Below are 27,920 nucleotides of genomic sequence, written 5' to 3' on the forward strand. Positions count from 1 at the left end.
GCATCATTGGGTCAGAAAGCAAGTCAATCATTCAGTGGTTGAATTTACCTCCAGCTGCTTCTATTCAGAATTAGGGCAGGAAGGGACTTCAAAGTCCAAAGCATGAGCTTCAAACAGAGGGTTCCAGACATGGTTTCCTAACAGGTTTTTGACTTTAGTAGATGAATGGTAGAGGTGTCCATTGTGCTAGAATGAGTTGCCATTTTTCTGTTGTCTTTGTGACAAGGGGCTGTCCTGCTGTCTCTGCCCCCCTGTCCCCAGTCTTCCGGCCACCCCCTGTACAAGCCTCCCACTGGTCAATTGTTATTAGCATCCTCATATCAGTGGGGATTACAAACAGAGTTCCTGCCTTGAGAAGAGGCCAAAGTCCTTCCCCATCTTCTGTCTGAACACTTGCTGTCCAGGGAAATGAACTCTGACTTCTGCAAACCCCATGGTGGTGTTTGTGCTCCTGAGGGAGAGGCTGAAGCCAACTCTGAGCTCAGGCCCTGGAGCTGCTGACTGGCCTGTCTTTCATGAAGGCCCGCCAAGAATGAGTTGGATTACAATTCTGGGATCCTGCAATTCTCCAGTTTCAGGTCCCGGGATTCATCAGGTGTGATGTGTTATTTTTCCAGGGCTTTTTTCTACTTACTGATCATTCCTAACAGCTCCTGTCTGCCATAACCATGGCACCCACAAAGAGGAGCAGGGGAAAGTGGTTGTTTCGGGTTTGGTCACCGCTTTAATAATGCCAGAGGTTTGTCAACCTTGGGGAATTCCTTTTTTGCCATTGCTTGCTTGGGGTTCTTGTCCCCACTGGAAGTACTTTTTGGGTGAGTTTGGCTGGGTGCTCACTTTTACAGCTCCTCTAGCCCCAGTCAGCTTCCTACTTAGCTGTGCCCTGGAGCTTTAAAAAGACAGAATGTGCTACTCAGATGAAGAGGATGGTTCTGTAGTGGCTATCTTTCTAGGATGCTCTTTAAATAGCTCCTTTCTTAGTGTTGGGAGGTGAAGGTAACCAGAAAATCAGCTGCTTGCCCAGGAGAGCCGCTCAGGGTGGAATTAAGCTTGATTTCATTAAGCATGCAGGGGGTTTCAGACTCAAAGGCACTGTGTTCTCCGAATGCAGAGGATAAGCATACTGCTCACTAGGTGAGTATAAGGGATTCCTGTCAAGGGAACAGAATGCCTGTGTGAGAGGCACAGTGGCCTGACAACCCAGAAAACAGCCAAACTGGGGGAGGATCCCCTGGAGAATGTGGGCTGCGTGAAGGCTTGGTAGAGTCTCACTCTGATCCCTGCCCATTCAAGTCTAACCCTGGTTATAAACTTTTCTAAGCTGCTGTGTGCCTGCCATGGGTTGCACCATGGACACAGCTCCTTCTTTTCTAGGCTTCGTGCCATTGCTCGGTCACACATTTCTTCTACTCACACATCAAAAAAAAACTCTGGCTGTTATGATGGCTGTGACTCACGTTTCCTTTTGTTTTTGGTTGAGCCTAGCTCTGACCTGTATCTTTTGTTTTCCCATTTTTCCTCTGGAAGACTTCCTGTTGTCTCGGAGTTACCTCACCCCCTGGCATCAGCTTTAGCAGTTCTACTGCTGAAGTTCCTTGGGGGTCTTTTGAGTGTCGGGGTGGGGAAAGAGGTAACTTGCTCTTGACAGCATGGGCCAACTTTAATAAGCAAAATAGAAAGGCACATTAATTGGCTTTTGCTCAAACTGTGGGAATTGGCAATTTTGAGTATGAACTCCTCAGAGAAGCATGTGCTGAGTGCAGGGGCCTGAGCTGTTCCTGTTATTTCAGAAGTCCTCATAACATTCTTCTCTTTGAGTTAATGAGAAGTAAGTTTGGGTATGACAATCTCTAATTGGAGGTCCTTCTAAAAAGAAAATGTGTTCGGGGCTTCATCGGATCCCTGTATCTCTACAAGAATAGAGAGGAAACTGGTGCCAAACTAACATGGAAAAACTATTGTTACCTATATTTATCTTTGTTTGTAACATCACTGACAGAAAATTAATGAAAAGGTTAGTAGTTGAAAGGAAATAGTGTCTAGGATTCAGTGTAGCAGAAAGATGCTCCAGAAGCACACAGCGGGATATTCTTCTCTGGGTGCGCACACATTTCCACTCTGATTAACACACATGTTCCTGGATTTGTTTTTGTCTTTGTTACGATTACTGTGGCTGTGATGAAACACCACGACCAAAAGCAACCTGTGGAGGAATGGAGGAAAGGGTTTATTTCACTCAGAGTTCCATTTAACAGTTTATCATCAGAATTAGCGGGGGCAGGAACTCAAGCAGGGTTCAAGCAGGCTCCTGGAGGCAGGAGCTGATGCAGAAACTATGGAGGGGAGTTGCTTACTGGCTTGCTCCCCATGGCTTTGCTCAGCTTGCTTTATTAGAACCCAGGACCACCAGCCCAGGGATGGCACCGCCCACAATGGGCTGGGTCCTTCCCCATTGATCACTAATTAAGAAAATGCCCCACAAGCCGGACAGTGGTGGCGCACGCCTTTAATCCCAGCACTGGGGAGGCAGAGGCAGGCAGATCTCTGTGAGTTTGAGGCAAGCCTGATCTGTAAGACCTAGTTCCAGGATAGAGTCCAAAGCTATAGAGAAGCCCTGTCTCAAAAAACCAGAGAGAGGGAAAGAGGGAAGAGAGGGAGAGCGGGAGAGAGGGAGAAAGGGAGAAAAGAAAATGCCCCACAGCGTGGTCTTACGAAAGCCGTTTATCAGTTGAAGCTCCTTTCTTTTCCTGATGATTCTAGCTTGTGTCAAGTTGACCTAAAACTAGCTAGTACGTGTTTTTTCCTTTCTTTTTTTTCCTTTCTGTTAATGTTTACTCCTAGCTCAGCTCTAGGGATGTTCTAAAGTTTGTAACTTGTTGAGCCATGTGCACTGGGGCCTTGCAGTCGCACAGCTGTTTGTGATGAAGTCATGGTCTTCCTTCCTTTCCTAACCTCTCTGCGCCTGTCCCTGACCTCTGCAGATGTTGATGAATGTGCGGAAAACAGATGTCATGAGGCAGCTACCTGCTACAATACCCCTGGGTCCTTCTCTTGTCGTTGCCAGCCTGGGTATCACGGGGACGGGTTTCACTGCACATCCGGTAAGTGATGGAAGACCAGCTTAAACACAGGGATCTCCCTGCGCCTTCCCGCTTATTTTCCTCCTAGCCCTCTCTTGATGGAAGCTGGTCTGGGGGCCTGGTGGAGGGATTTTCCAAGCTCTGGATTCTTCTAGTAGCCTCCTGATGTTCACTCACTGCTCATTGGTATGCAAGCTTGTTAGAGTCTGCCATTCACTCTGTGGCTGCTCTGACTCACCACCTAGGGATCTGCTTTGCTACATTTGTTTAAACTATTGAGGGGCTTATTAGGTAGGAGCCTCATGCACCAATGAGCCAGTAGTCAACACTCGTGGTGCATGCGTTAGGGGAACTTGGCCAACACATAGCAGTGTGGCTATATTGACTTGGGCTTCTCACACTTAAACTCTGGGTTCCATAGAATGGATGGAGTTAACTTGTCCTCTTTGAAGTTTCCAGAATGTTGGGCAAATGCCAATGGTTATTCTTCATTTTGCCCAGGTGGTAATTGGCCCCCAAGGACTGAGGAGCATACTGGACTGGCTTACATTTATATTCACCTGGGTGTACAGGGCGAATGGGGGGAATTAGGGACAGCTAGGTAGATGGTAGCAAAGCTAAAATAAGAACTCGAGACTCTAAAATCTTAGTGTCTTGCTATTTCTCCATGTCATGGTAACTTGCAATTGTAGGGAAGAAATTCTCAGTACAGAAGACTTTATGTGAACTGCTAAGTATGAATGGGTTGTGAAATAAGAAATTTATTTCTTATTTCTCTTTTGTCTCACTCGGCCATGGTTCCGGAAGATTCCATCTCAAGCCTGAAGCCCTGCGAACACCAACAGCGCTATGCCCAGGCACAGCATGCCTACCCTGGGTCACGAGTCCACATCCCCCAATGTGATGACCAGGGCAACTTCATGCCGCTGCAGTGCCATGGCAGCACTGGCTTCTGTTGGTGTGTGGACCAGAATGGCCATGAAGTCCCTGGCACCCAGACTCCACCTGGCTCCACCCCTCCTCACTGTGGACCACCATCAGGTGAGTTCACTTGCCCCGAAGAAAGACTTTGCGCCAGGGTCTGGAGTCAAAAATAGAATGGCTCTGGCAGTGGGATAACACAGCTCAGATGTAGGTGTGACTGGCTGCTATGTTTTCATAGCTTTTTTTTTCCTCCAACGAACACTTGGAAGATATAGGCACACACATGTGCGTGTTAATGTCATTGGATCCTTTATGCATTAGATTCCATTTGTTGAAAGGTGACTGAAAGTTGAATTTTCACATCAGGCTGTGACCCATTGTGAAAGGTTTGAGGGCTAAAGAATTTTGCCAGTGTAATATTTTATCTACTCCTTCGTATGTAACCATGTCACTTTCCTGTAAAAGGCAGGCTGAAGACTGCTAATGTTAACAGGAAAAAATAGGTATGAAACTCAGAACAATCCACTGAGTTCCCTTTAACCCAGTGATGCCTATCCCTCTCTAGCCGATCAAGCATGGTGATGGGAAACCCTTCTTTGCGCAGCTGCCTTCATAGGAAGTATAGGAATCCATCCATCCGATCTGAGGTGCTCATGGCAAGCATGGCCATTGTTATCTGCTTTCTTCCTGCCAAGGTTTTGGAGTGTGGTCGGCAGAGTCTCACTGGCAGTGTGAGCAGCAGGCATCTTACCCTGGGCAGCTTTCCAGCCCCTTGCTGAATTATTCACAAGTGGGCAACGCATGCTGCTGCTTTAGCCCAAATACTTCCTGACCTGGGAGCTAGTATCTAAAGAGCCACTTCTAAAGTTACTTAAAAATAAATAAATAAAACCTAAAAAATTTTATAGAATCAGCCGGGTGGTGGTGGGGTGTGCCTTTAGTTCCAGCACTCAGGAGGCAGAGACTGGAGGATCTCTGTGAGTTCAAAGCCAGCCTGGGCTACAGAGCAAGTTACAAGACAGGCTCCAAGACAGAGAAACCCTGTTTTGAAAAACAAAACAAAAGACAAAAACAAGGCAAAACAGAAATTTACAGAATCACTTATCTCAGCCTTTAACGTGTGAGGGAGATAGAGCTGGGCAATTTCCAACAGTTTTGATTCTATAACATTCATAACATGGCCAGGGCTTTAGTGTTTCCAAGAATATGTACATAGAAATTAGTGCATGAATCTGGGAAGAGTTGGGAAAGAGAGGGTGAATACCATCAAAATACATTGTACAAAATTCTCAATAAACAAGTTGAAAGATTCACACAGGTAAATTGGTAACGGACTGCTCCACATTGATCCTCTTTACTCCCCCCGCCCCCATTACTTATGAACAAGGCTACAGACCTTAGAAACTAAGATGCCTTAGAGAAGTCCTGTTTCTGCTGTGGTTTCTCTCAAAAAACTTCAGCTATGTTTGGAAGTCAGTGGTGAGGTGGGGCCTTGGAGGGATGGCTTGGCATTCTGTTAAATTGATTAAAACAAACATGTGTTAAGGATAGTGACTTAGGCTGAGATGTTAATGACACTTTAATAATGTTAAAATAAGAACCACGTTCTTTTGTGCAGAATCTCATGGCCCAGACTTCTTTCTTGTCACTCTGTGGCCCACCTGCCATCTCTGACTAATCTCATTTGTGTAATCAGGTCAGTGGGAGGGAGGCTAGCATGTGTGCACTCTGGACTTGAACCCTTACCAACCAGAAGCAGGGAAGAAGTAAACCCATGGTTGGATATTGCTTAAAGCAGTAAGGAGATGAAAGAGGCGCCTGTCTGTGAGTGATCTGAGACCCAGTTGACATGACCCATCCGGACACGTCGGCATGTTGGATGGTCCCCAGAAACAAGAGCGGCTCTTGGGGGTGTTCACTGTGGATGTTTGAGAGAGTAGCAGTCCCTTCTTTGGTCCTGGAACACTTAGGGCTGAGCAGATCAGAGTCTTGCCTTTATCGTCTTTGCTTCCTGTGAGTCATGAGCTCTAACAACCTGAGGGAGCAGCCACTTCCCAAGATGGAAGTCTTGAGAGGGCTTGTGGAGCTTGAGATTGGGGTCTTCATTTGTATATCCCCACCTTCTCAGGGCCCTTGCAGCCTGTTTTGATACCTCCAGCTTTGTTCTTTGAAGTGTCTGGAAGGTTTTGAACAGAATATACTAAGATGCCCTGGGTTTTAAGCAGCTGCTGGCTGAGTGTACGCTGGTTTGGTGGTGTGAAAGCATGGGAACATGGAAACGGAAAAGCCAGATAAAAGGCTGTTGCCATGGTCCCGGTGTGAGATGATGCCCCTGGGTTTAAACATGCCACTGTGGCTGCTGACTGAGTGTACACTGGTTTGGTTGGGGCGGGGGGGGGGGGGGATGGGGACAGGAAATTCAGCCAGAATACTGTTGCCATGATCCCAGTGTGAAATGTCTGTGACCAGGGTGACACACTCAGGAAAAGTGACAAGAAGTCAAAATGGGTTTTTGTTGTTGTTTGGGTGTTTTTGAAACAGGGCTCACTATGTAGCAATGGCTGTCCTGGAATTATGTAGAACAAGCTGGCCTTCAACTTGCAGAAATCCACCTGCCTCTGTGTCCTGTGTGCTAGGATTAAAATCATGCACCACTGTGTCTGCCTCTAGTCAAAATGCTTTTGAGGGTAAAATTGATGAGGCATTTTTTACTTGATGTGTGAGAGAAAGAGGTAATCTGGTGATTGTGTCTGAGCAATAGAAAATGTAGTTGCTGTTTAGTGGAGCTAAGGGCACAGGAGCCAGATTGGGGAAAAGCAGGAGCTCAGCATTTACTTCTGTGCTGAGAGTTCGTTTGTGCATCCAGATGGTGATAGCAAGGAGATAACTGGCTGTGTGATTCTGTAGACCATAGGCTTTGAGTTGCAGGAATTAAGACAGAACCAGAAATGCCTTTAGGATAATCCAAGCTCAGTGAGCAACTGATTTCAACAAGTGGAGCCTTTGTAGATAGAATGTGTAGGGGAGAGCCTCCATGGCCCTGGGGCAGCCGCCTAACAGGGAACTGGCATATGTCAGAAGCCAGCTGGGCTTTCTTTAATCATGGTGTGCACCAAGAGTCTGAGGATAGGAGGAGGATTTGGGGGAAAGGGTACAGGAGAAAACAGGACAGCATTGTGGCAGAAGGCTGGAGCTTGGAGAAAAGGGTCAGCTTTGAGATAGCTCCCAGCAATGTGATACGGTTTTCTTGAAACTGGATAGTCCAAGAATCAGCTTCACATTGCTCAGAGTCACCTCTGCTGTGCTGTGTACACCACCCTGTCTCTCTTGCTCCATGTAACTTTCCGGTGAAACTGAGAGCTCCGTGTAGCATAGCATGGTTTTCAGCCTTTTCTTCTAGACACACAGGCCAGCCTGGAGATGGATCTTGTGGTAATAGGTTCAAGAACTTGAAACAAGTGGGGAAGAATAATTGTTTTTAAGTGTCATGTGCATCATTGAGTCCCCAAAGAGTCTCTCCAGTGTTGTGTCGTCATCAGAGGATCCCTGGGCACAGACCAGGTCCATGTGCATCTCCACTGGACTGAGTGAGGAATATTGATGAACTTGTCTCCTTGTTATTTTCTGAAGTGACTGGGCCTCCATGGAAAGTCCCCCTAGCCTCAGGAGATAGGAACATCAGGGTGATTCCTTTTCTGGTTTCCACAGAGATCTTCTGAGAACACGTGTGCTTCCCTGGCCCAGTGTCCAGGGGCGTGTCCAAGAAGGCCAAGAGAATAGGGATTGGGACCTGAAGTTGTACTGACCTTGGTTGGCCATCTAAGGGTTTGTTTCCCCATCTTAGAGCCCACCCAGAGGCCTCGGACAGTCTGTGAGCGCTGGAGGGAAAATCTGCTGGAACACTATGGGGGCACACCCAGGGATGACCAGTATGTACCCCAGTGTGACGACCTGGGCCACTTCATACCCCTACAGTGCCATGGGAAGAGTGACTTCTGTTGGTGTGTGGACAAGGACGGCAGAGAACTGCAGGGCACACGCTCACAACCAGGCACCATGCCTGCATGTAAGCATGGAATGGCTTAGTCTTCCCTCTGCGCCGCTGGGGGCTTTCTGTCGGGATTTTGCTTCCCATGGTGGGCAGGGTAGGGAGGATAAGGGTTACGAGTCTGATGAATAAAGTCACTCATTGATACGCTGTGTTGATGTATCATCAGAATGTCTCAGAATCTCAATCTGGATTTAATGTTGGCTTTGCCACGAGCAGTGTCTGCTGTAAGAACAACTGATCTCAATCCAGCATGTAATTATTCTGCCTTCCCACCCCAGCGTGAAAGGGGCAATGTCACCCTGGGGCCCCAGGAAGCTTTTGGCCCTCCAAAAAAAGACAACAAAAACCCTCTACTTTGTTTGGAGACAAGTGTGTTGTTGTCTTTATGTCCTGAGTATTGTCAGCAATTTAAATAGCTTTGAAAAACACCTAGAAACCAGAATTTCTTTAAAGAAATCTGTCCCATGAAAACACTGGGTAGTTTTGAAGGTTCTTGTGTACAAAAGTAACTTTTTTCTCTCTCCACCTTGTTTCCACAAACAGGTATCCCTACTGTCACTCCACCTATAGTCCGACCCACACCCCGCCCTGATGTGACTCCTCCGTCTGTGGGCACCTTCCTGCTCTATGCCCAGGGCCAGCAGATTGGCCACTTGCCTCTCAACGGCAGCAGGCTTCAGAAGGATGCAGCCAGGACTCTGCTGTCACTGCATGTAAACTGGATTTCTCCCGAGGGCTGGGCTACATGAGAAAAATGGGGCTTGGAATGGGGGTGGGCATGCATGTTAGCTAGGTTAATGGGTTGTTGCTGTGAGGAGCTGTGCTTTGTGGTTTTCAGAAGCCTCTGCTGGGTGCCACAGGGTAAGGAATGCAGTGCAGGGAATTCCAGCATGCTTCTGGGCTGCAGTCTACTTAAGGGAGTGCAGTTGTTGGAAGTCATACCTGGCCCATTCTCGCCGCTTTGTCCTGAGGGCTCATGGAAGTTCAGATAGACAGTAAGGAATTTCAGAGTCATCGGGTGTTTATGGGAAGATCATTGTAGTTCCTGGGGGTTCTGTTCAGGTTATAGACATCTTGGAAGTCTAAAAAGCAGGAGGTGACCCCTGTGGTCATTTGAGACAGTAGGGTGGAAATCCATGCAGGACCACTTGTCAGCCTGTCCCCTTTCGTTTGGGTTCTGTCACTTTGATGCACTTCTTAGCCTTCTTCCATGTCCATCGTGACTTTGGGGAGTGTGACTGCTATTGCACCCCTCCCTAGAAGACAAGTTTACTTCTTGAACTAGCACAACACCTACTTGTGGAAGGAGGGGTTTCTCCTTCACAGTGGGGAGGAAGGAGGCATCACCATTTACTGTGAGAACTGCTCTGACCCTTTCTTCGCTGCACAGAGCAGACTGCATACAGGGCAGGGTTCACTGTATGTACTTCCGTTGATGAACTGCATACAGGGCAGGGTTCACTGTATGTACTTCCATTGATGAACTGCTGTTTCATTCCAAGGAAGCTTAAAAGCAGCCACTGTCTTTTTTTCTTTTTCTTCTTTTTAAGATTCAAGGCTCCATGCCCACTCTCGATCTGAGTGTACTGCTTTAGAAGGTTCCTCGTGCTAACCATCTTGTATTCTAGGTATACTGGATGGCTTGCTTGCATTTCTGAACATGTCTAATGGGCAGGGTGGAGATGGCTATAGCGAAACTGAAGGAGGAAGGAGACATGAATTAAAGCACACTTTAGAGCAATTTACCTAAAATGTGACCTTTCTACCAAGAAGCTTAGTTTATGAATCCCATGAGCCCCTGGGTTCATTGCTGTCTATATGAATGTGTACTCTTGCCTCAGATAGAGGGCCTTTTAATTTTGATTTTCAAATAAAAGTACTGAGACCTTAGATTCCCCCTCCCGCTCCCGCAAATAAATGCCAGCTTTTCTGCAGGCACCAAATCCTGCTTCATACAGTGTCTCCTGGTGACCACTGCTTCAGGCACAAGCCAAGCTTTGCTAGACGAGGTGGGGACAGGCGTGGCCTGTGTCAGTCTCTGCTGGGGGTTCTCATAGCAGGAATCTGGGTTAGAAATGGAAAGTCCTGTGTGAAGTTCAAACAGGAACAACCCAGATTTGGGGTTTTCAATAAGACTGTGACTCAGAAGAAAGGGGAGAGGCTATGCTAGCCAAAGGCCAGGTGACCACAGTTCCTTAATCTGTAAAATTATAGGCTTTCTTCTATACCACACAGCTGAATGCTTGTATTAAGAGGCAGGGGTGATTGCACCTCAGGTTGGGGAGGATTTCAGTCTATTCACCCAGCAGAGAAAGTTTTGTTGGCATGTGTTGTCAGATTTTAGAAAGACTCTTTGAGAAAATACCAGTCATACTTGGAAGCAGTCATCTTTCACCATTGAGCACTAAGGACGTATTTTGAGGAGATGATCCTCTCAATAGTGAAAGGGCTGTTTTCCTCATGAAATTACTGTTTTTACAGCCAAATAGTGCTGAAGGAGCTTGCTGTATGGTAGTTGCCACTAAGACTATTTTATGAACGTATTACTGTTTGAAATATTGAAGGAAACAGGCATAGAGGTTAAGTGGCCTCCCTGGCTTTGACCTTGGGGAGGAGTCACTACCTCCCTTGTCTAACCACTGGGCTCCACACCCTGCACCACAGTACAGACTGCTCAGAGTAACGCTGGTAGCCATGAATTCAGTGTTAGGGATTGAAGGGAATCCTAATGCTTCTGATGTCATGATTGGTTCTGAAGGGCTCCATAGTTGTGGGGATTGACTATGACTGCCGGGAGAGGATGGTCTACTGGACAGATGTTGCTGGCCGGACCATCAGCCGTGCCAGCCTGGAAGCAGGAGCAGAACCCGAGACCATCCTTACCTCAGGTCAGCAGCTTCGTTCCATGGACACTTGGCAATGCGTTTTATTTTACTGTCATTGGCGTGTTTCTTCCTCGTTTCTCCTGTTTTTAGCCAAAGGGGAAGGTTAAGTTCTATTACTTTTGAGCTGTACAAGCCTTACACCTCTGTTAACAAACGATTTTATACAGCAGAAACAGGTGATTCTAGGATAAGGCGAACTGTCCTCAAAAGATGTGGGTGGCAGTAAGAGTCCAGGGAAGCTAGGGACTCACGCCTTTAATCCCAGTACCCAGGAGGCAGAAGCAGGTGGATCTTTGTGAGTTCAGGATCAGACTGGGCTACAAAGTGAGTTCCAGGACAGCTAGGGCTACACAGAGAAACCCCATCTTGAAAGATTTAAAAACAAACAAACAAAGAATCCAAGGTCTGGCAGTTTTGGCAGTTTATATTGCCTGTCCCCAGCATCATGGATGCGAGGAGCCACCAGGGTGGGAAGGTCTAGTACAGAAGACACCAGGGTGGTAAAGTCTAGTACAGCAGACACCAGGTAGGGTTGACAAGGCAACAGAAGATCAATTCTACAAGCCTGTTTTGGGATCTTCAAGGCTCTTTTATGCATTGGCTCTATAAGCGGCTTAGTTATACCTTTCACACCCTGCTGATGCTCTCCCCCACTTTGATTTCCAGGTCTGATAAGCCCTGAAGGACTTGCCATCGACCATGTTCGCCGAAGGATGTACTGGACAGATAGTGGCCTGGATAAGATAGAGCGGGCAGGACTGGATGGTTCCGAGCGGAAGGTCCTCTTTCACACAGATTTGGTGAATCCACGAGCCATCACTGTGGATCCAATCCAAGGGTTAGCTGGCTTCCTTTGTTCTCAGTCCATCTGTAGATTTGTTTCGGAGCCCTTAGCTCTTATATATGGCATGGGAAAGTCAAGACCAGAATAAAAACTCAAATACCTAATTTACTGGATATATGTCAAGGCGCTGCTAGGTATCAGGCATCTTTGAAGGCAGAAGCCGGGGTTTTGTTGTTTTGTTTTTCGAGACAGTTTCTCTGTGTTCAGGACAGTCCTACCTGTCTTGGAACTCTGTCTAGACCAGATGGCCTCGAATGCAGAGATCCATCTGTCTTTGCCTCTCCCATTCTGGGATTAAAGGTGTGTGCCACCACTGGTCAGCACAGGTTTGGTTTTGCTTTTAAGGAGCTCGCATTGTATGAGGCAGGAAGTAAGGTGACAGGCAAGTATGAGCTAAGGTGTTAGGTTGGAATGTAGTGTTCTGCAGAATCTGGGAACTGCCTGGATCAGACGATCACAAGGCAGGACTTTGAGAAAGACTTGTTAAGGTCACAGCGGTGTTTTGTTTTGTTTCTCTGCTCCCCCTCCTGGATGGGGAGTGTACAATCTAGGTTAAAATGTTCCCTCTCCATGACAACTACTCTGTCACCTGTGGGGTACAGGTCTGGGCAGGGATCTCTGGGATTACTGACGTGCAGCTTCCACCAAACTTACAAAGAAGCCCTTTAAGGCAGTGAAGAAAGCCTCAAAGGTGGTTTGGACTTTACACATGAAGGAACCTTATCTGCAGGACTAAGTATCTCCTACGGCCACTCCTCATAGTCCTTGGTGCTTAGTCTGAAAGGGTGGGAATTGAACAACAGCACCTTGTTCAGTCATTATGCTTCAGGATTTAGATTCCAGAGGAAAATGCAGACAAGCACCCTGACACCAAAGTGCGATACACAAAACTAAGTCTTCGCAGCTTCTCAGAGGCTTAGTTGGTCACTGTCTGCATCTCAGCCTTCTCACGGACTGGACTCTGGCTCTTATTGTCACCCATAAGGAGTGACGTTCACAGCAGAGAAGACTGACATTTCTCTCCCTTTTGCTGTGCTCTTCTAGGTTCAACTGACTAGTATCTATAGCTTTCATGGAAGTTTCAGTATTTCTGCTCTTTTTGCAGATTTTAACAAGATACTGTTTAACTATTTTTTTCATGTTAGGAGTGTCTCTGTCCTGGTAGCCAAGTGTAGGACAATTAAGCGTCCCGGACCTTCAACACTTGGGTACTTTTCCAAGAAACTCTCCCTCTATTCCTCAAATCCCACGTAGTTCTTTATAACAGGACTCATTTTCTACCACACAAATGCCTCTAACAAATATATTTCTTTGGATTCTAGGCCCAAGATCCAGTTTAAGATTTCAACAAATTAAGGGTTTCTGGTCAACTACATCAAATGTCTGAGAGGCAAGGGTCTAGACAGTTAATGACTCCCCACAGTTGCAGTTGTCAGAAGGCCTTGGCGGCCCAAGACATTTATTAACCATAAGGTATCTGGGTGAAGCTACACAAGTTGGTAATGAATGTCAAGATGCAGAAACCAAGGTACTGGCCAGGCCCCCATGATCAAGGCTTGGCTGAAAAGGTCTCTAAGTTCTCACGTGGACTGCCGGCAGGCTTATGCCATTGCTGGCTGATGGGCACATGGAGCTCTTCATGGGGTAGCTTGCAGTAAAGTATCTAGCTTCCCCTGTGAAGCAAGAAAAGGCACCAACAGAAGCCACTTTTAAAAAACTGATAGTAAAAGTAATATCATGACTTCTACTATACTGTTCGCCAGGAGCAAGACACTAAACTCGGATAACCAAGATTAAGGCTGTGAAAACCAGGAGGTGGTGATCAGTGGTGGTCACTGTGGCTGCTACATACCCTAAGCTGCATGGCTGTCCTTTTGGGGTGTTGTCAGGGGGAGGGGCTTGTATATGCTAAGCTATGTACCTCAACCCCTGCACAACTGTTTATAACTACCCATTTAACATTTATCCACAGCAACTTGTACTGGACAGACTGGAATAGAGAAGCTCCTAAAATTGAAACATCGTCTTTAGATGGAGAAAACAGAAGAATTCTGATCAACAAAGATATTGGATTACCCAATGGATTAACCTTTGATCCCTTCTCCAAACTGCTGTGTTGGGCAGATGCAGGTAATACTGGTGACCTTGAGAATGATGGCCTTCCTCACAGCAGTGCAAGCGCTCTGGGGATTTGCCCATCTTTTAGATCTTTTGGTATAAATTTCTAACATACTTGCCAGATCTGTAAGCTTTAAAAGAACCTGGTGCAGTGATTCTTACAGTGGAGTTCAAAGGGGAGCCTGACTGCAGCAAGTCTGTCCTGCCCCCTGCCCCTGCTGTGAACACCTGAAAAACTTTTAAATTTGCATGAACTCAGGTTGGTCTACCTTCTGGGCCATTATTACAGTTTAACTCTTAAGATTTTTCTCACTTTGTGTGCTATGACCCTTTGCCACGTGCTGTAAGAGAATGGCCTCCTTCAGGAAAGCATCAACGCCAGGTTGTCTATTGTGGCATCCTGTGCATTACTGGAAAACTCAGATACCGTATCTCATTCTACTAAAGAAAATCAAAGATACCGTATCTCATTCTACTAGAGAATCAAAGATACCATATCTCATTCTACTAAAGAAAATCAAAGATACCGTATCTCATTCTACTAAAGAAAATAAAAGATACCGTATCTCATTCTACTAAAGAAAATAAAGGTTCTTCAATTTGCAGAATATGCAGCTGGGTGTTTTACAATCCAGTTGTCTAAACATTACGTTTTTTAAAAGGTATATGAAATTTAGACTTCTTAATAAGAAATCTGGAACATGAAAATTCTTTTTTTCCACTGAACTCGTTTCCATATAAAACTACCCACTACTATTTTCATTTTCTTATGTAGAATTTATAAATATGTAAGGATTTTGGTCAAACTGGATGTTATGTTTCAACCTATAAGTGTAGATTTATCCCTCCCCCTCTTTCTTCTTGGGAAGAAACTGGAAGATTTCAATAGATTGCATTGTTTCTTCCATAAAAGGATTTAGGTTTGAAACTCTACTCAGAACTAGAGTTCTGCTGCACCAAGTAGACATGAATTTACAGTTGCAAACGTGGACTATAGTGGGAGTAAAATGCCCCATTTTTAAATTCTGCCTCTGTTCTCCTTGAAGACTCTATCTGGCATCTCATTTTCCCCCTTGGATATCTTAAAAGGAACCAAGAAACTGGAATGTACACTACCTGATGGAACCGGACGGCGTGTCATCCAAAATCATCTCAATTACCCCTTCAGCATTGTCGGCTATGCAGATCACTTTTATCATACAGACTGGCGGAGGTGAGCCCCACTCTGGAGAGCAGAGCATGCTGTTTTACCAGTCAGCAACTCTAGTTGGCAAGTCCTGTTGAGCTGTCTGTCCTTCAAAATAGACACCTATTTTTGAAGTCATCCTTCCACATCGTCCTGAAGTTTACTAGTGATGCTTGCAGGGAGCATATAAGTCTAAGATATTTGGTAATATACTACTTAAAAAGAAACATTTATTTAAACCTGTTCTTAGAGAATGAATACTTTTAAGTGGCATAAAGTTTAAGTTTTCCTTTTAAAAAATTACATTAACAAGATGAGCGTGGTGGTACATGCCTTTAATCCTAACACCAGGAAGCTGAGACGGGTGAATCTCTTTGGCTAGCCTGGTCTACAGGACAGTAAAGGCTACACAGAGAAACCGTGTCTTGAAAAAACAAAAAATAAGAAAAATAACATCAACTGTCTACCTTAAAGACCGAGAAATACTGTTTGGCTCTGAGCTTAGAAGACCTTGAAAAGAAAACAAAGTTGCATGTCTGAGTACTTTCCTCACCTCCCTACTATTTCACTGTGAGATTTAAGTGCTGTACTTTAGACCTCTGGGACGTAGCCATCAGCTCTTATGGCTACAAAATGTTAAAAAATACATTTTGCATGCTGTTCCAGGGTTTTGACTTAGAAGGGCCAGGGAGGGTAAACAACATTTGCATTTCATGGAAGTTCCCAGGATACTGGTGTAGGAGCTATGTCCGGAGTCACTGGTTTTAGACAAACTGAACCAAAACTCATTTAGCTGAATTGTTTGCTTTTAGTAGGCAAATTGTTGCTTACTAAAAGATTATCATGTGACTGGCCCTGACTGCCTCTCCTCTTACCAGGGATGGTGTCATATCAGTGAATAAAGACAGTGGTCAATTTACTGATGAGTATCTCCCCGAGCAGCGGTCTCACCTCTATGGGATCACTGCAGTCTACCCCTACTGTCCAACAGGTAAGGTCATCAGGGTACATCATGATGTCCTTCGTCCAGCGGGTGGAGGAGGGATGGGAGAGGGCAATGGTAACTCTGCCAGCATTGCCTTCCTATGCTGCTTAACTAACGAAATGTTCACTGCTGTCCACTCCCTCACAGGAAGAAAATGAATACAAATGTATAGGAGGATTTCAAGTTTACAACAAGACTCTTTACCTAAGAACATTTACTACAAAGGCAAAGGCAGCGGAAAAGGAATTGGTCGTTATGAGATCTAGGCACACAAGATGAGCATTTTTAGTGTAGCGAGACTAAGTATATTTTGTGAAGTGTATACCTCAATCATTACTACTGTATTTTTTAAAAACAAAGGTTATCAGAAGTTTAAAGAATTTTAGTCATTGCTTATTAAAGCAACTTTTTGTAAACACTTATTTAAAAGATCAAATTTATTCAACAAAGACCTAGCAAGAGCTTAAGACACTAAATCTGATTTTTGCCATGGATTCTACCTATCCAAGAAAAGTAAAAACACATGGCTGGTTATGAAAATGTACTCCTAAAGTCGTCTGAGAGCCCTGTAACAGACTGATGATCACCACGATGGCCCAGGCTGCTCATACTTCCCAGCAGAAGTCCTCACTTTATTTATATTAAAGGTGCTAATTGATCCCCTAAGTGCCTCGACAGAAGCATTCCTCGAAGTATTCCATGTAAAACACCAAAGATGTAGCAGTTCTTAAATTTTCTATATAAATCCAATAAAATATTTTAAAGATTTCTAATGGTCTAAAGAGCGATACTGTCTCCAGGACAAAGTCATGGTTGGGATGAATCTCTAACCATAAAGGAGGATGCACGAGAATTACAGAAACAGGGTACATTATTTCAAAGCAAAACAAAAAGTTACTTTCCCCAACTTTATTAAAGAAAAAAAAAGCAATGGTGGTAAATCTCTAGAACATGGCCAATTTCCTGGGATTCCTCCCTCGAAAATGTGACATTTGATTTCCAAACACATGCCGATGCACATGGTTCCCATCACACTAGGCAGGCGAGAAGCTGAAATCCTGATGTGCTCATCTTCCGACTTTCCCCAGTCTGTGGTCTGTCTTTGGGTCAGCAATGATTGCCTGAACAGCTACTATGGCTTCATTAATTTTCGTCTGTAGCTCTCTGAGCTCTTCTATGTGCAGCAATCGCAAGATCTGAGCAGCTTCGTTCAGAACTGCATCTGTTATAAGACAAGAACACTGCATCTGTGTGTGTGTGTGTGTGTGTGTGTGTGTGTGTGTGGTTTCTGTGCTTCCAGCCACCCCCGTACACCTCAGAACAAGCCCCTCAATATAGCTTGACTTGAAGCAAAATAACTTACCTCCTGTGTCAAAGCCAAGAATATGTTTGTCTAAAGCAACAGGTAAGCCCTTTTAAAAAATAATGACAAAAAAAGACTATTTAGTTAAGAGTCACTTTTCTCATTTGAAATTAAAGAGTTGCTTGCTATTCAGGGACTGTTACAAGTTACCCTGTGAAGAACTGGCTTTCCGTGTTACAACCACCCAGGAAAGAGTGCTCTTCAAATGTACCAGAGACACTAAAGTCCACCCAACTTTTTAAGCCAGGCCTGTAAGGGTCCTTAACTGCAAAAGGCACTTGATGCTACTCAGGAAAGAGGACCAAGAGCTAAGCAAGTACTACACAAATTAGATTACAAATGATACTACAAAATATACAAACATATATAAAACATACAGTTTTCTTCAGTCAACTTGTTTAACAGAATATATATTTAATGTTTTATTACAAGAAGTTACTTTGATATGATCTTAGTCAAACAGCTTAATTTTCCAATTCATTAGCACCTGCATCCAGTAACAGGGCTAATAACTTATATAATGAATGTAGGAGTAGACTTGTCCTGATTGGCTGTGTTATCACCTGGTACCACAGACTGGCGTTCTTTACCTGCCAACAGACTATCAAGGGACAGCTACCCTTGACATCAACTATAGCCCTCAAATATTAGTCAGGAATGGCTACCCAGACCAGTTTGTGATTTGAAGTTACAAACTGTAGCACTCAAGATGAAGCTAGATTCTACTTTGCAACAGAAGCAGAATTGAGGCTCAGCACTGTTTCGCACTGCCATCATTTTGGTGAATGAATGACTATTATGCCAGAACAATTTGCTGCTTGTTCTATAGTGTGGGTGAAATTGGCTGGTCTTTGATCCAATTTACAGTGGCCAATTTATACATAGTTAAACTAGTAAGAACCTTTAGTAGGAAGTGGAGTGTCTTTCAGAGGCACCTACACTGCACTGCCCGGGATCAGCAGCCCTTCATTACTGCTGCACTTGCTAAAGGGGTCAGAGGACAAAGGGCATTGCAGGACTTGAGAGAGGGAATGGGGGTGGGGGCAGGCACAGAGCATTCATTTCAACATCTGTGTAGTAAGAAAGGACCATTATTGGCAACTGCAGCTCCTATCCCTTACCCAAGAACATTCTCTGCATTGTCACTTTGAGAGATTTCCCTTTTTTTTCTTTATTTTGAGAGAAGGTCTTACTACGTAGTCGAGGCTGGCCCTGAGTCACAGAGATCTCTTGTCTCCCTAGTGCTAGGATTAAATGCTTACACCTACACCTCTGGCATTATCAGGAATTTCTGAATTGACAACATGGTTAAAAAATATTCCAGTAGCATTCTTCAAGGGGAGGTTGTCATGCTGAACAAAGTGAGTTAAATGACAAGTGTGAGGATGGGATCTAGACTTGACAGGACAGTGGTGTGTCCTGCCTTTCTTACCACACATCCAAACAATCCAATCCATTTCACAAGGCACATTTCTAGTGGGCACATGTCTCAGTTTGCAGACTGTGAATGGATGACTGGGCTTCTCTAGAATGTGAAATGTGAACAGACAAATTCTCTGCTCACCCATCTGTCTGAACCTCAGTCACTGAATACACTGAATTTGCTTAAGAATCAAATTCAATTCACACATAAGTCAGCTACTCTTTCTCCTGTTCCAACAGAATGAATATCTTTTTCTTTTGGTTTTTCAAGATAGGGTTTCTCTATGTAGCTCTGGCTGTCCTGGAACTTACTCTATAGACCAGGCTGGCCTCAAATTCAGAGATCTGCTTGCCTCTGCCTCCTGCATGCTAGGATTAAAGGTGTGCGCTACCATACCTGGCCCAGTCATCTTAAGAAAACACTAAGTGTGAATGCACCGCAATACCTGAAGGAATTTCCATTAGATGGCTTAGTATCTTAGAAACACACATACCTCTTTCGTTTGATTTGCTTTAGCAACTGCATCCTGTGTTAGACGCTCCTGAACCAAAATGCGAATTGCCTAGAAAGCCCAAAAACACCTTGCTTACTATTTTACCAGACCACTAATACACAAACGCTCACCCCTGCCCCAATGCTGGGATTGGATCCAAACTCTAATGCAGACCAAGCAAGCACTCTACCACTGAACTACATCAGCCCTTAATATGCTGACTTTTGTGCCTGGTAAATCTAAGAAAACTTCTATAGTATCACAACTATGTGAATGCCTAACAAGATAAATATGTATCTAGACCTAGGACTTCACAAAACTTTGTTATAGCCACATACACCTGGATTTTCAAAGTTTGGCGAAAGTACCCAAATACACTGCATTATCTGCTTCTCCCTTAGTTTATGACTAAAGCTGAGGTGACCACTGTAGGGCTGCCCCAATGAGATTTGCATACTGGACTAAGCAATAAAACTTTGAAACAGCTAAATTTAACTAGCAACAACTTGATGTCTTCCATTCAAATACAACATAAATATTCTAATAAGCTAAGAATACTAATTTCTTTGTGGAAACTGTCTACGTAGCCCACATAATTCTAATAAGTAGGATAAATAATAATCCCTTCTGCATAGAGGGAAGTCTATTCAACTTACTACAAAGTGATTTATAGTGACCTTCACTCTCAAAGCCTTCCATCTCCTACATCAGCAGTTATCCAACAGCATCTGATCACCATCTGCATCTTCCTGCCCCACTCCACTCCATGTTTACAGCAGTAACTTTAAGGAATGCTTTTCCTTTCTCAAAAATAACGCTCTTTCAGGGAGCTGTGGTTCTTGATGGAGGAGTATAAATTGCATAGTTTATCTAGAAGTGGAAAATGCTGAAGACGAGAGCATTGTTTCCCAAAGAGGTCTTGTTGTGTGGCTAAGTTCACTACTAGTGATTTGGCATTTCCCCCTTCCTCAACAACATACACTCTCACCCAACTGAAACTGAACAAAGATGGCCCTACAACCATTTATGTCTTGGATGTTTGTTATCTTCTTCTAGGTCTTAGTTCCTTTTATTCTTTTTCGAGACAGGGTTTCTCTGTAGCTTTGGTTCCTGACCTGGAACTAGCTCTGTAGACCAGGCTGGTCTTGAACTCACAGAGATCCACCTGCCTCTGCTTCCCGAGTGCTGGGATTAAAGGCATGTGCCACCACTGTCCAGCAGTCTTAGTTTTTTAATAAGCTTTTTTTTTCTTTTGCTGTGAGGTACATGTGTGTACACACTCATGTGTACTTGTACATATGGGTGAACATCACGTGGAGATTGAAGGCTGGTGCTGGGTGTCTCCCAGTTGTTCTCACCCTTTTTCAGACTAGCCTTTCTCTACTAAATTGCCTTTATATATCTGTCAAAAGTAAAAGTAGGGCAATGCCCAGTGTGAGATGGCTCACACTGATATGGCTCAAATGGCTGGCCAGCATGCCCCAGGGATCCACCTGTCTCTGCCTTCCCAGAAGAGATTTTTGTGTTTGTTTATTAATGTGTGTATTGAGTTCCAAAATCAGTCCTTACGCTTCCGTGGTAAGCACTCTACCAGCCGAGCCAACTCTCACTGTTTTTTGTTTTCTTGGTTTCTTTTTTTAAGTATTTCTCAGCAAGATTATTACTAGGACTGAGTGAAATTTTATTTCTGCAAAGACAAAACACATTGGTGTGCATACATCTAATGCTGGGATACCAGCTTCCTACCAGACAATGTGAAACAGATAAAATAATGATGTGTGCTCTCGGTCCCACATTCTTTTGAATTTCTATTTATCAGCCCATCATAAACTTAGGTGAAAACAGACAGCTTTCAGAAAAGTGAAGATTCTTCTACATATGTAGTTTCTGTCAAGAATAACATGGGCACCTTACCTTAAGCATTACCAAGTAATCATCATGACGCTGAATCTGAAGGAGGTTAGCCAGAGCCATGACACCAGCCTTAAAATCAGGATTATTTACTATAAAAGATTAAAAATGAATAAACATAAACCTTACAGCTCTGCAAACATCATAATTACTTATCTGAACATATGAGCTTACAAAAATACCAACTTTCTGGGACAGACTCATCCCCAGTCTTTTTGCTGCTTTCAAGGAAAGCCACAAAGCAGTGCACCACGCCAACAGTCAGGAAAACGGGTGCAAAGTCTCCTTACCAACCGCACTAGCCTGATCAAGCCAAGTTAACAAATGGCCAATCTAACACTAAGCCTGCCCTGGAGTGGTCTGCAAGGCCCATTTACAGACACTTTTAATTAATGTTTCTTCCCAAAGCTATTAATTTTAATATAGATGCCTTCAGCCAGGTGGTGGCGGCTCACACCTTTAATCCCAGCACTCAGGAGGCAGTGGCAGGCGGATCTCTGAGATGGGGGCCAGCCTGGTCTACAAGGGTTAGTTTCAGGACAGGCTCCAAAGCTATAGAAAAACTCTGTCTCAAAAAACAAACAAATACAAATACAAAAACAAAAGTAGATGCTTCAGTGGGTAGTTTTCCCAATGCTTTTCTGTGTACAGTGGCTCTGGAGTGTGTAAGAAGCTCGTTCACTCTAAGAATAACTTATATCACGGGTCACAGTCAATATGACGATGAAAGCATATTCAACACACCACACTCTAGGGAATTTTTTAAATGTAACACCTTAAAAGGGAATTACTAAAAGTGCACGTGGGACTTGAAATAATGAAACATTTTATCATTTGTCACTGGATTAAAAAAAATAAATTATATAATCAGGAAAGTGACCAATAACTGGCACAATGAATAAGAAATCAAAATCCAAAATATTTGGAGCAAAAAGCCACCTGCATTTTAACATTCAAATATTCAATGGTGAGGGGATTGGGGGAGAAAAAAGCATACTAGAACTGACAATAAAATACAGGAAAGAACAGTTAGTGCCGTTCATCTCAAGCACCGACTTAAGTTACACCAGTCTTCATTCTAGAAGTAGAAAGCATTTACAAAACCAAGACTGTCGCCTGTGGGTATCACATACTCACCGTCCAGGTTGATCAATGGCTCTGCATTTTTAGCTGTGTTGTCAGTATTTTTCTTGTTATCGGGTACTAAGTCCTTGTATTTTTCAGCTATAAAAAACAGGCAACTTAAGGTTAAAATAACTATTGTTTACTGAATTTAGCTAAACCATTGTGACATCCACTCAAAATTATACTTTATATACAAAAACTAAAGAAAGAGAAGTAACTTTTTGATTCACATAAAATACTTGCTTTTACTTGATACAAGTTTCTGAGCTAAAGCTGGCCCTGAACCCTGACCCTCTCAAACGCTTGGATTACAGGCATAAGCTTTGCGAAATACATTTCAACATCTAACATTTAGGAAATAAAGTCTTTTATACCTTGCTGTTAAATTTAGGACAGAAGAATGGACGGGGACACACATACACATGAATTACCTAAAATTAAACAGAAGCAGGGCGAGGTGGCAATATACCTGTGGCCCCAGTCACAGAGGTCAAGCAGGAGGGTCACAAATTGTAGGACTGCCTGAACTACATATCAAATTCAGTGATACTATGGGCAACTTGGCCAAAATCTGTCCCAAGCTTTAAAAAAGAACATTAGGTGGAAAGTAAAAATTTCCCCCAAATCTTTTCAAAACTGAAATACTGCTTTCAACTCAAAACCATGTAAAGTGTAGTATCATACACAAATTAGAACATATCATGGAAATTAAAAATTCTAAAGGCATTTTGTTTTCACTTCAAAATATTTAAAAGAAATAATGAATAAACTTAATGCCAAAAATGGCTTCTCAGATCTTCATATAAGAAAACTCTCTGTACTGTTATAATTTTCCCATGAATCTAAACTTTAAAAAGTAGTGAAATTGAAAAGATTTTAATCACTTTGGCATGTGATTGCAAGGGTTTTTAGTAATGGCAAGGCACACAAAAAATGGCAATGATTCAACAGATTTAAGTTCTAAGTCAAGAACACCAATGCCTCCTGCTGATGAAGGCCAGTATTGCTGCCTTAGTTAGCTTGGAGTTCCTGTTCCTGCAATGCTGAAAACTGGAAATTAAACATAGCCTGTTGTGTAGTTTAGATGTTTAATACACTTTTGATACTATTTGTCTTTCAACTCTTTCCTTTTTGCAATATAAAACTATCATATTTCATACGTAAGCTTTTGAGAAATGAATGCATATGCTAATCAACTGTGGGGATACAGCACAAGCCACCAACACTGAAGGCAAGTATAAACGGAACAAACGCAATGAGAAAAGGCAAGGCGAATGAATAAGAATCTACGTGGGAGCAGCCGAAGATCAGCTTTGATAAGGTCTAAGATCCCAAGGATAATCTATAGCTAATGACCTCCCACACAGTTGCTACCAACCCAGAAAAGGAAACAGAAAACACTCTAAAGACCCTAAACATTAGCAAGATTGAGGTTGCACGGTTTATAGTTCCAAGGAAGGGAAACTGACAATGCTTGAGAAGTGTGACTAGAGCTGGTGGTTAGATAGAAGCTGCATTCTAAAGCCCATTTCAGAAATTAGTCAACGGACCATGCCGCTGAGAACAGAAGGCAGGACCCTTTAACACACCCACACTCACATTCCCCACAAAACATACCATTATCTCCATATTCAAGTCTAACAGCTAAACCAAGAAGCCAGTCAATTGCTTCCTGTCGCTCCTGAATCTTGAAAGGACAGTTAACATCTTTGAGATACTGCGAAGGGAAGGGGGAAAAAATGGATTTCATTATCATACAGCCACAGAACTAAAGAATAGCAGATTTGACACAGGCCTCAATATGGATCTTTAGGAATTTCTTATAACATCTATATCATTAATTTTTTGAGAGAGTGCCTTATGCAGCCCAGATACACATGACTGTTGGGACCCCTGATTCTCTCCACCTCCCAGATACGAGGGTTACAGTGTGCATCCCCACTTCTATTACTATTAAACCTCTGATGTGATTACACAGCTCGGAAGAAAACATTGAAGAGTATCATTTTAAGTGAAACAATGAAATACTCCCTTAAAAAAAAAGTTTGTATTGGGAGATCGCAGGAAGGACAGCTGGATTCAAGAATAACATCATTTAGATAAGAAACCTGCGGTCTAGAAAAATCTGATACTCAACAGTGACTATACAACTTAGATGTGAGGCCAAAGCCTTAGCTTTGATTCCAGGCCAGTACACAAGGCAATTAGATAAAATGATAAAAATCCGTTAAAAGAAGGACAGACAATTCAGTCACTTATTAGAACTTTAACTTTCATATATAAACGTCATAACTAATGCTTAACAGAGCAAGTTATGGAACATGTGTGTTGGCTATAGCCAAGTATTTGCTAGGCAAATGAGAGGACCCTTCAGACTCTTAGAAGCTGAAAATGCATCCTAGCAACAAAGTTTTCAGTCAAAACTTCAGGGATAATTTATGAATTGATACTTTTTAGTCACAACTCATTTTCTAACCAAAGATTTTATTTCTTTAATAAACCAACTAACTCTCATTCACAAGATTTGACCAAGATCAAAAAACACTTGTTAGAGTTGGGCGGGGTAGTGCACACCTTTAATCCCAGCACTAGCGGCAGGCAGATCTCTCTGAGTTGAGGCCAGCCTGGTCTAAAAAGAGAGTTCCAGAACAGCTAAGGCTATTACACAGAGAAACCCTGTCTTAAAAACCAAAATCAAAATAAAACGAACTTGTCAGTACTAAAATATTTTAAAAATACAAGTTGCAACTTAAAATCTAGAGGTTAACCACCCAATAGAGATGTTTTCAAATATGTCTTAAACAATGAGGTTCCTGATAGTCTTTCAGTGAATAATGATTTATCTTTATCTTACTATGAGTCTGGGTCTTTTATAGAAGCAACTATCTTTAATCCCTGCATACTTTCCATCATTTGTACATTTTACATGAAGGAACAGGTGCATAGGGCAAGTGAATAAACAGAAAACACTAGTATTATATTTTAAAATCTTTTTAAAAAATTGAAAAAAAAGTTTAATGTGAAACAAAAACAAACCAACAGAAGCAGTGGCAGTGACAATATGCGTGTGGGCCCTGCTGTGGGTGAGCACCTGTGGGGACAGGCCTGTCAGGTATATTGCTCATGAACAATACAAGGAGGCTAGTGCCAATGTCACTCCCATTCGCTGGCATTATAATGAGGTGATTTTTTATTGAGTTTTCAAAACAATTTTTTCTGCAAAAATATTACTAAAATTAAAATAAATCAACAGAAAATCTAATTCTAGTCACAAAAACGTCCATACAGAGCTTTTTAAAACCACTTCTATCAAATACGGGGACTTCTATATACTAACTATAATAAGCAAGACAGTTTCAAGTGTTCAGGCATGTCAATTACATCTTTTAATAAGAGTACTGTGGCAGTTTGAATGAGAATGACCCCACAGGCGCGTATATTTGAATGCTTGGTCCACAGGTGATGGAACTGGTTTGGGAAGGATTTATTAGGCCACACCTTGTTGGAGGAGTTATGTCACTGGGGGTGGGCTTTGAGGTCTCAAAAGTTACTCTACCCCACAATTCCCAGGTAGCTCTGTCTGTCTCCTACTCGAGGATAAGGAGATGAGTTCTCAGTTACTGCTCCAGTGTCATGGCTGACCGCCTGCTAGCATGTTTCCCATTCTCCAAAACTGTAGGCAAGTCCCCAAATAAATGCTTTATTTTATAAGTTGCCTCAGTCACGATGTCTCTTCATAGCAACAGAAAAGTAACTCAGACAAGTTCTCAAAAGTACATGCTTATCGCGGGCAGGGGTGGGGGCACTTGCCTTTAATCCCAGCACTTGGAAGGCAGAGGCAGGTGGATCTCTGTGAGTTCAAGGCCAGCCTGGTCTTCAAGAGCTAGTTCCAGAACAGGCTCTAAAGCTAGAAAGAAGCCAAAAAAAAAAAAAAAGTACATTCCTGCATTTTTGTGTCTAATATAACTCCAGCTCCAGGAGATCTGATGCACTCTTCTGGTCTCTGTGGATACCCAACAAACACATACATACGCATACATAAAAATTAGAGTAGGTAGCCCTATTAAGGAATATCTTCCCACCAAGTTTAGTACTTAGGTTAAACATGGTGAGAGATAATATAATTTGCTTTCAAAATCAAAAGAGCAAAATTTGAAATCCATGAAATTCGCTTTACTGATACTGATCACTATTATATCTTGAAAGAATATAAGGATTTTCAACTCAACTTCATGCCCTCTTTTTCTTCCTGGTTCATTACCTTTTCAAAGAACTTGGGCCAGTCACTGCTGTGGATATTTCTCAGGTTACCTCTGTCTTCAATCTTGTAGTGTCTAATTTTCTGGTCTTCAAGCCAAACAATGAAGTTTCTAAATTCTGTTTCATCTGCAACAAAAACATCACATATTAAACTCACGAGTCCTAGCGATCCTCCGTGACTTTCCCACCTGCAAACACTAAGTCAACTGACCTGACCCATCCCACTCCACCCCATCCCCTACCCCCAGTAGAAGTAAGCAAGTGTTCAAAGTTCAGACTCTGGAGCCACAGATTCACTGCAATACACTCAAATTCTGGGTGTACCTCAGAAAACTGGGTACACTTTCTAAGTTTCAGATTGTTCAGATAAAAGATGAGGATAGTAATGGGGCTTATTGCATGGGGCTGTTTTTAGTATTAAATGAACTAAACATGCATGAAACAGTGTACCTTAGTTCCTTCAGAGTATGAGGGGCACTGGACAGGTAAAAAGTTAGAAGCAAGTCAACAGAGTAAACAAGAAATAAACATTACAGCACCCCGAACACAAATATTTAAAAATTGAAAGCTAGGAGACAGTATACTATTTCTAGGATGCCTTTGCTTCCTTAGATTTTCCCTAACACACTCAGGAAAGATTCTCATTTCACATGTCAGAGAGCTGAGATTCAAACCCTAATTTCGGACCTATCACCACACCGCCCATTAAACTTTGCGTCAAAAACCAAGTACAAAACCAGAATAGACCCTGATATGCTTCCAGAGACCAAACGTTGACCCGGCTTAGAAACTGCCTTCTACCTATACGTCCTGTACAGCGAAATAAGGCCCTGGTCCATGCCACACTCGTCTCCCACTGGCCGGCAGGACTTTAAAACCAAGTGTCTTTTTCTGGACCAACCCTCCCCCCGCCACCCCGGCAGCCGGCCACTAACTTTCTGCTCGCCCCATAGGTCTCCCCGGCCCCCCGGCCCTGCCCTGCTGCCCCAAAAGGTGCCCGCCGAGCAGCCGTCGGGCCGGGAAGCGTGCCGCGGTCGGCGGGGTAGCGGCCGCCGGATCCGGGCGGGCTGGGAAGGCAGCGTCTCCGGGCCCCGCGGCCGCCGCCCACCTTTGCAGTTGAAGCCTGCAGGGTTGTGGTAGTCCAGGGCCGTGAGCTTGCGTCGGAACATGGTCGCCGGTGCTCGTGCTGGCCGCCCGGGCCTCTGCCGGGACACAAGGGAGTGAGGCGGGCGGCGCAGGCACCGGCGACGCGGCGAGAGGGCGGGGCGGCGC

General features: G+C 43.6%; 2 protein-coding genes across 7 annotated transcripts in view; one reads left to right on the forward strand and one right to left on the reverse strand.

The window, feature by feature from the left end:
• Positions 1-16,842, forward strand: part of Nid2 (nidogen 2) — a 61,379-nt gene extending 44,537 nt beyond the window's left edge. For 2 of the 3 annotated variants that reach the window (XM_075950022.1, XM_075950021.1), the window contains exons 12-21: positions 2,982-3,101; positions 3,888-4,121; positions 7,849-8,070; positions 8,599-8,768; positions 10,814-10,943; positions 11,607-11,778; positions 13,757-13,914; positions 14,992-15,115; positions 15,967-16,079; positions 16,221-16,842. In XM_075950022.1, coding sequence (XP_075806137.1) covers positions 2,982-3,101; positions 3,888-4,121; positions 7,849-8,070; positions 8,599-8,768; positions 10,814-10,943; positions 11,607-11,778; positions 13,757-13,914; positions 14,992-15,115; positions 15,967-16,079; positions 16,221-16,231 — 1,454 coding nt within the window. In that variant the 3' untranslated portion in view covers positions 16,232-16,842. Of the gene's footprint in view, positions 1-2,981; positions 3,102-3,871; positions 4,122-7,848; positions 8,071-8,598; positions 8,769-10,813; positions 10,944-11,606; positions 11,779-13,756; positions 13,915-14,991; positions 15,116-15,966; positions 16,080-16,220 lie in introns of all 3 variants that reach the window. The other variant, XM_075950020.1, reaches the window with a different exon arrangement.
• A 125-nt stretch (positions 16,843-16,967) lies between these two features.
• Rtraf (RNA transcription, translation and transport factor) lies at positions 16,968-27,909 on the reverse strand. 4 transcript variants are annotated; one of them, XM_075950023.1, is made up of 8 exons: positions 27,757-27,909; positions 26,650-26,774; positions 24,006-24,105; positions 22,401-22,487; positions 21,267-21,355; positions 19,353-19,421; positions 17,437-17,485; positions 16,968-17,295 (listed from the first exon to the last, which is right to left on the reverse strand). In XM_075950023.1, the coding sequence occupies exons 1-8, from the start codon at positions 27,815-27,817 to the stop codon at positions 17,141-17,143; spliced, it is 735 nt and encodes a 244-aa protein (XP_075806138.1). In that variant the 5' UTR covers positions 27,818-27,909; the 3' UTR covers positions 16,968-17,140. The 4 variants fall into 4 exon arrangements, with proteins under 4 accessions (XP_075806138.1, XP_075806139.1, XP_075806140.1 ...); XM_075950024.1 differs by having other exon boundaries at positions 16,968-17,314; XM_075950025.1 differs by lacking the exon at positions 19,353-19,421.
• Positions 27,910-27,920: the final 11 nt, after the last annotated feature.

This window comes from Microtus pennsylvanicus, chromosome 15 (genome assembly GCF_037038515.1).
Source record: "Microtus pennsylvanicus isolate mMicPen1 chromosome 15, mMicPen1.hap1, whole genome shotgun sequence".
Taxonomy (NCBI): Eukaryota; Metazoa; Chordata; class Mammalia; order Rodentia; family Cricetidae; genus Microtus; species Microtus pennsylvanicus.

What these genes read in the sequence shown, in the direction of transcription:
- Rtraf (XM_075950023.1), bottom strand. Translation starts at nt 27,817, where the DNA reads ATGTTCCGACGCAAGCTCACGGCCCTGGACTACCACAACCCTGCAGGC. An exon ending in TGCAGGCTTCAACTGCAAAG is followed by an intron (nt 26,775 to 27,756) that starts GTGGGCGGCGGC and finishes TTTTTGTTGCAG; the next exon opens with ATGAAACAGAATTTAGAAAC. An exon ending in AAGCAAATCAAACGAAAGAG is followed by an intron (nt 17,486 to 19,352) that starts GTATGTGTGTTT and finishes ATTTTTTAAAAG; the next exon opens with GGCTTACCTGTTGCTTTAGA.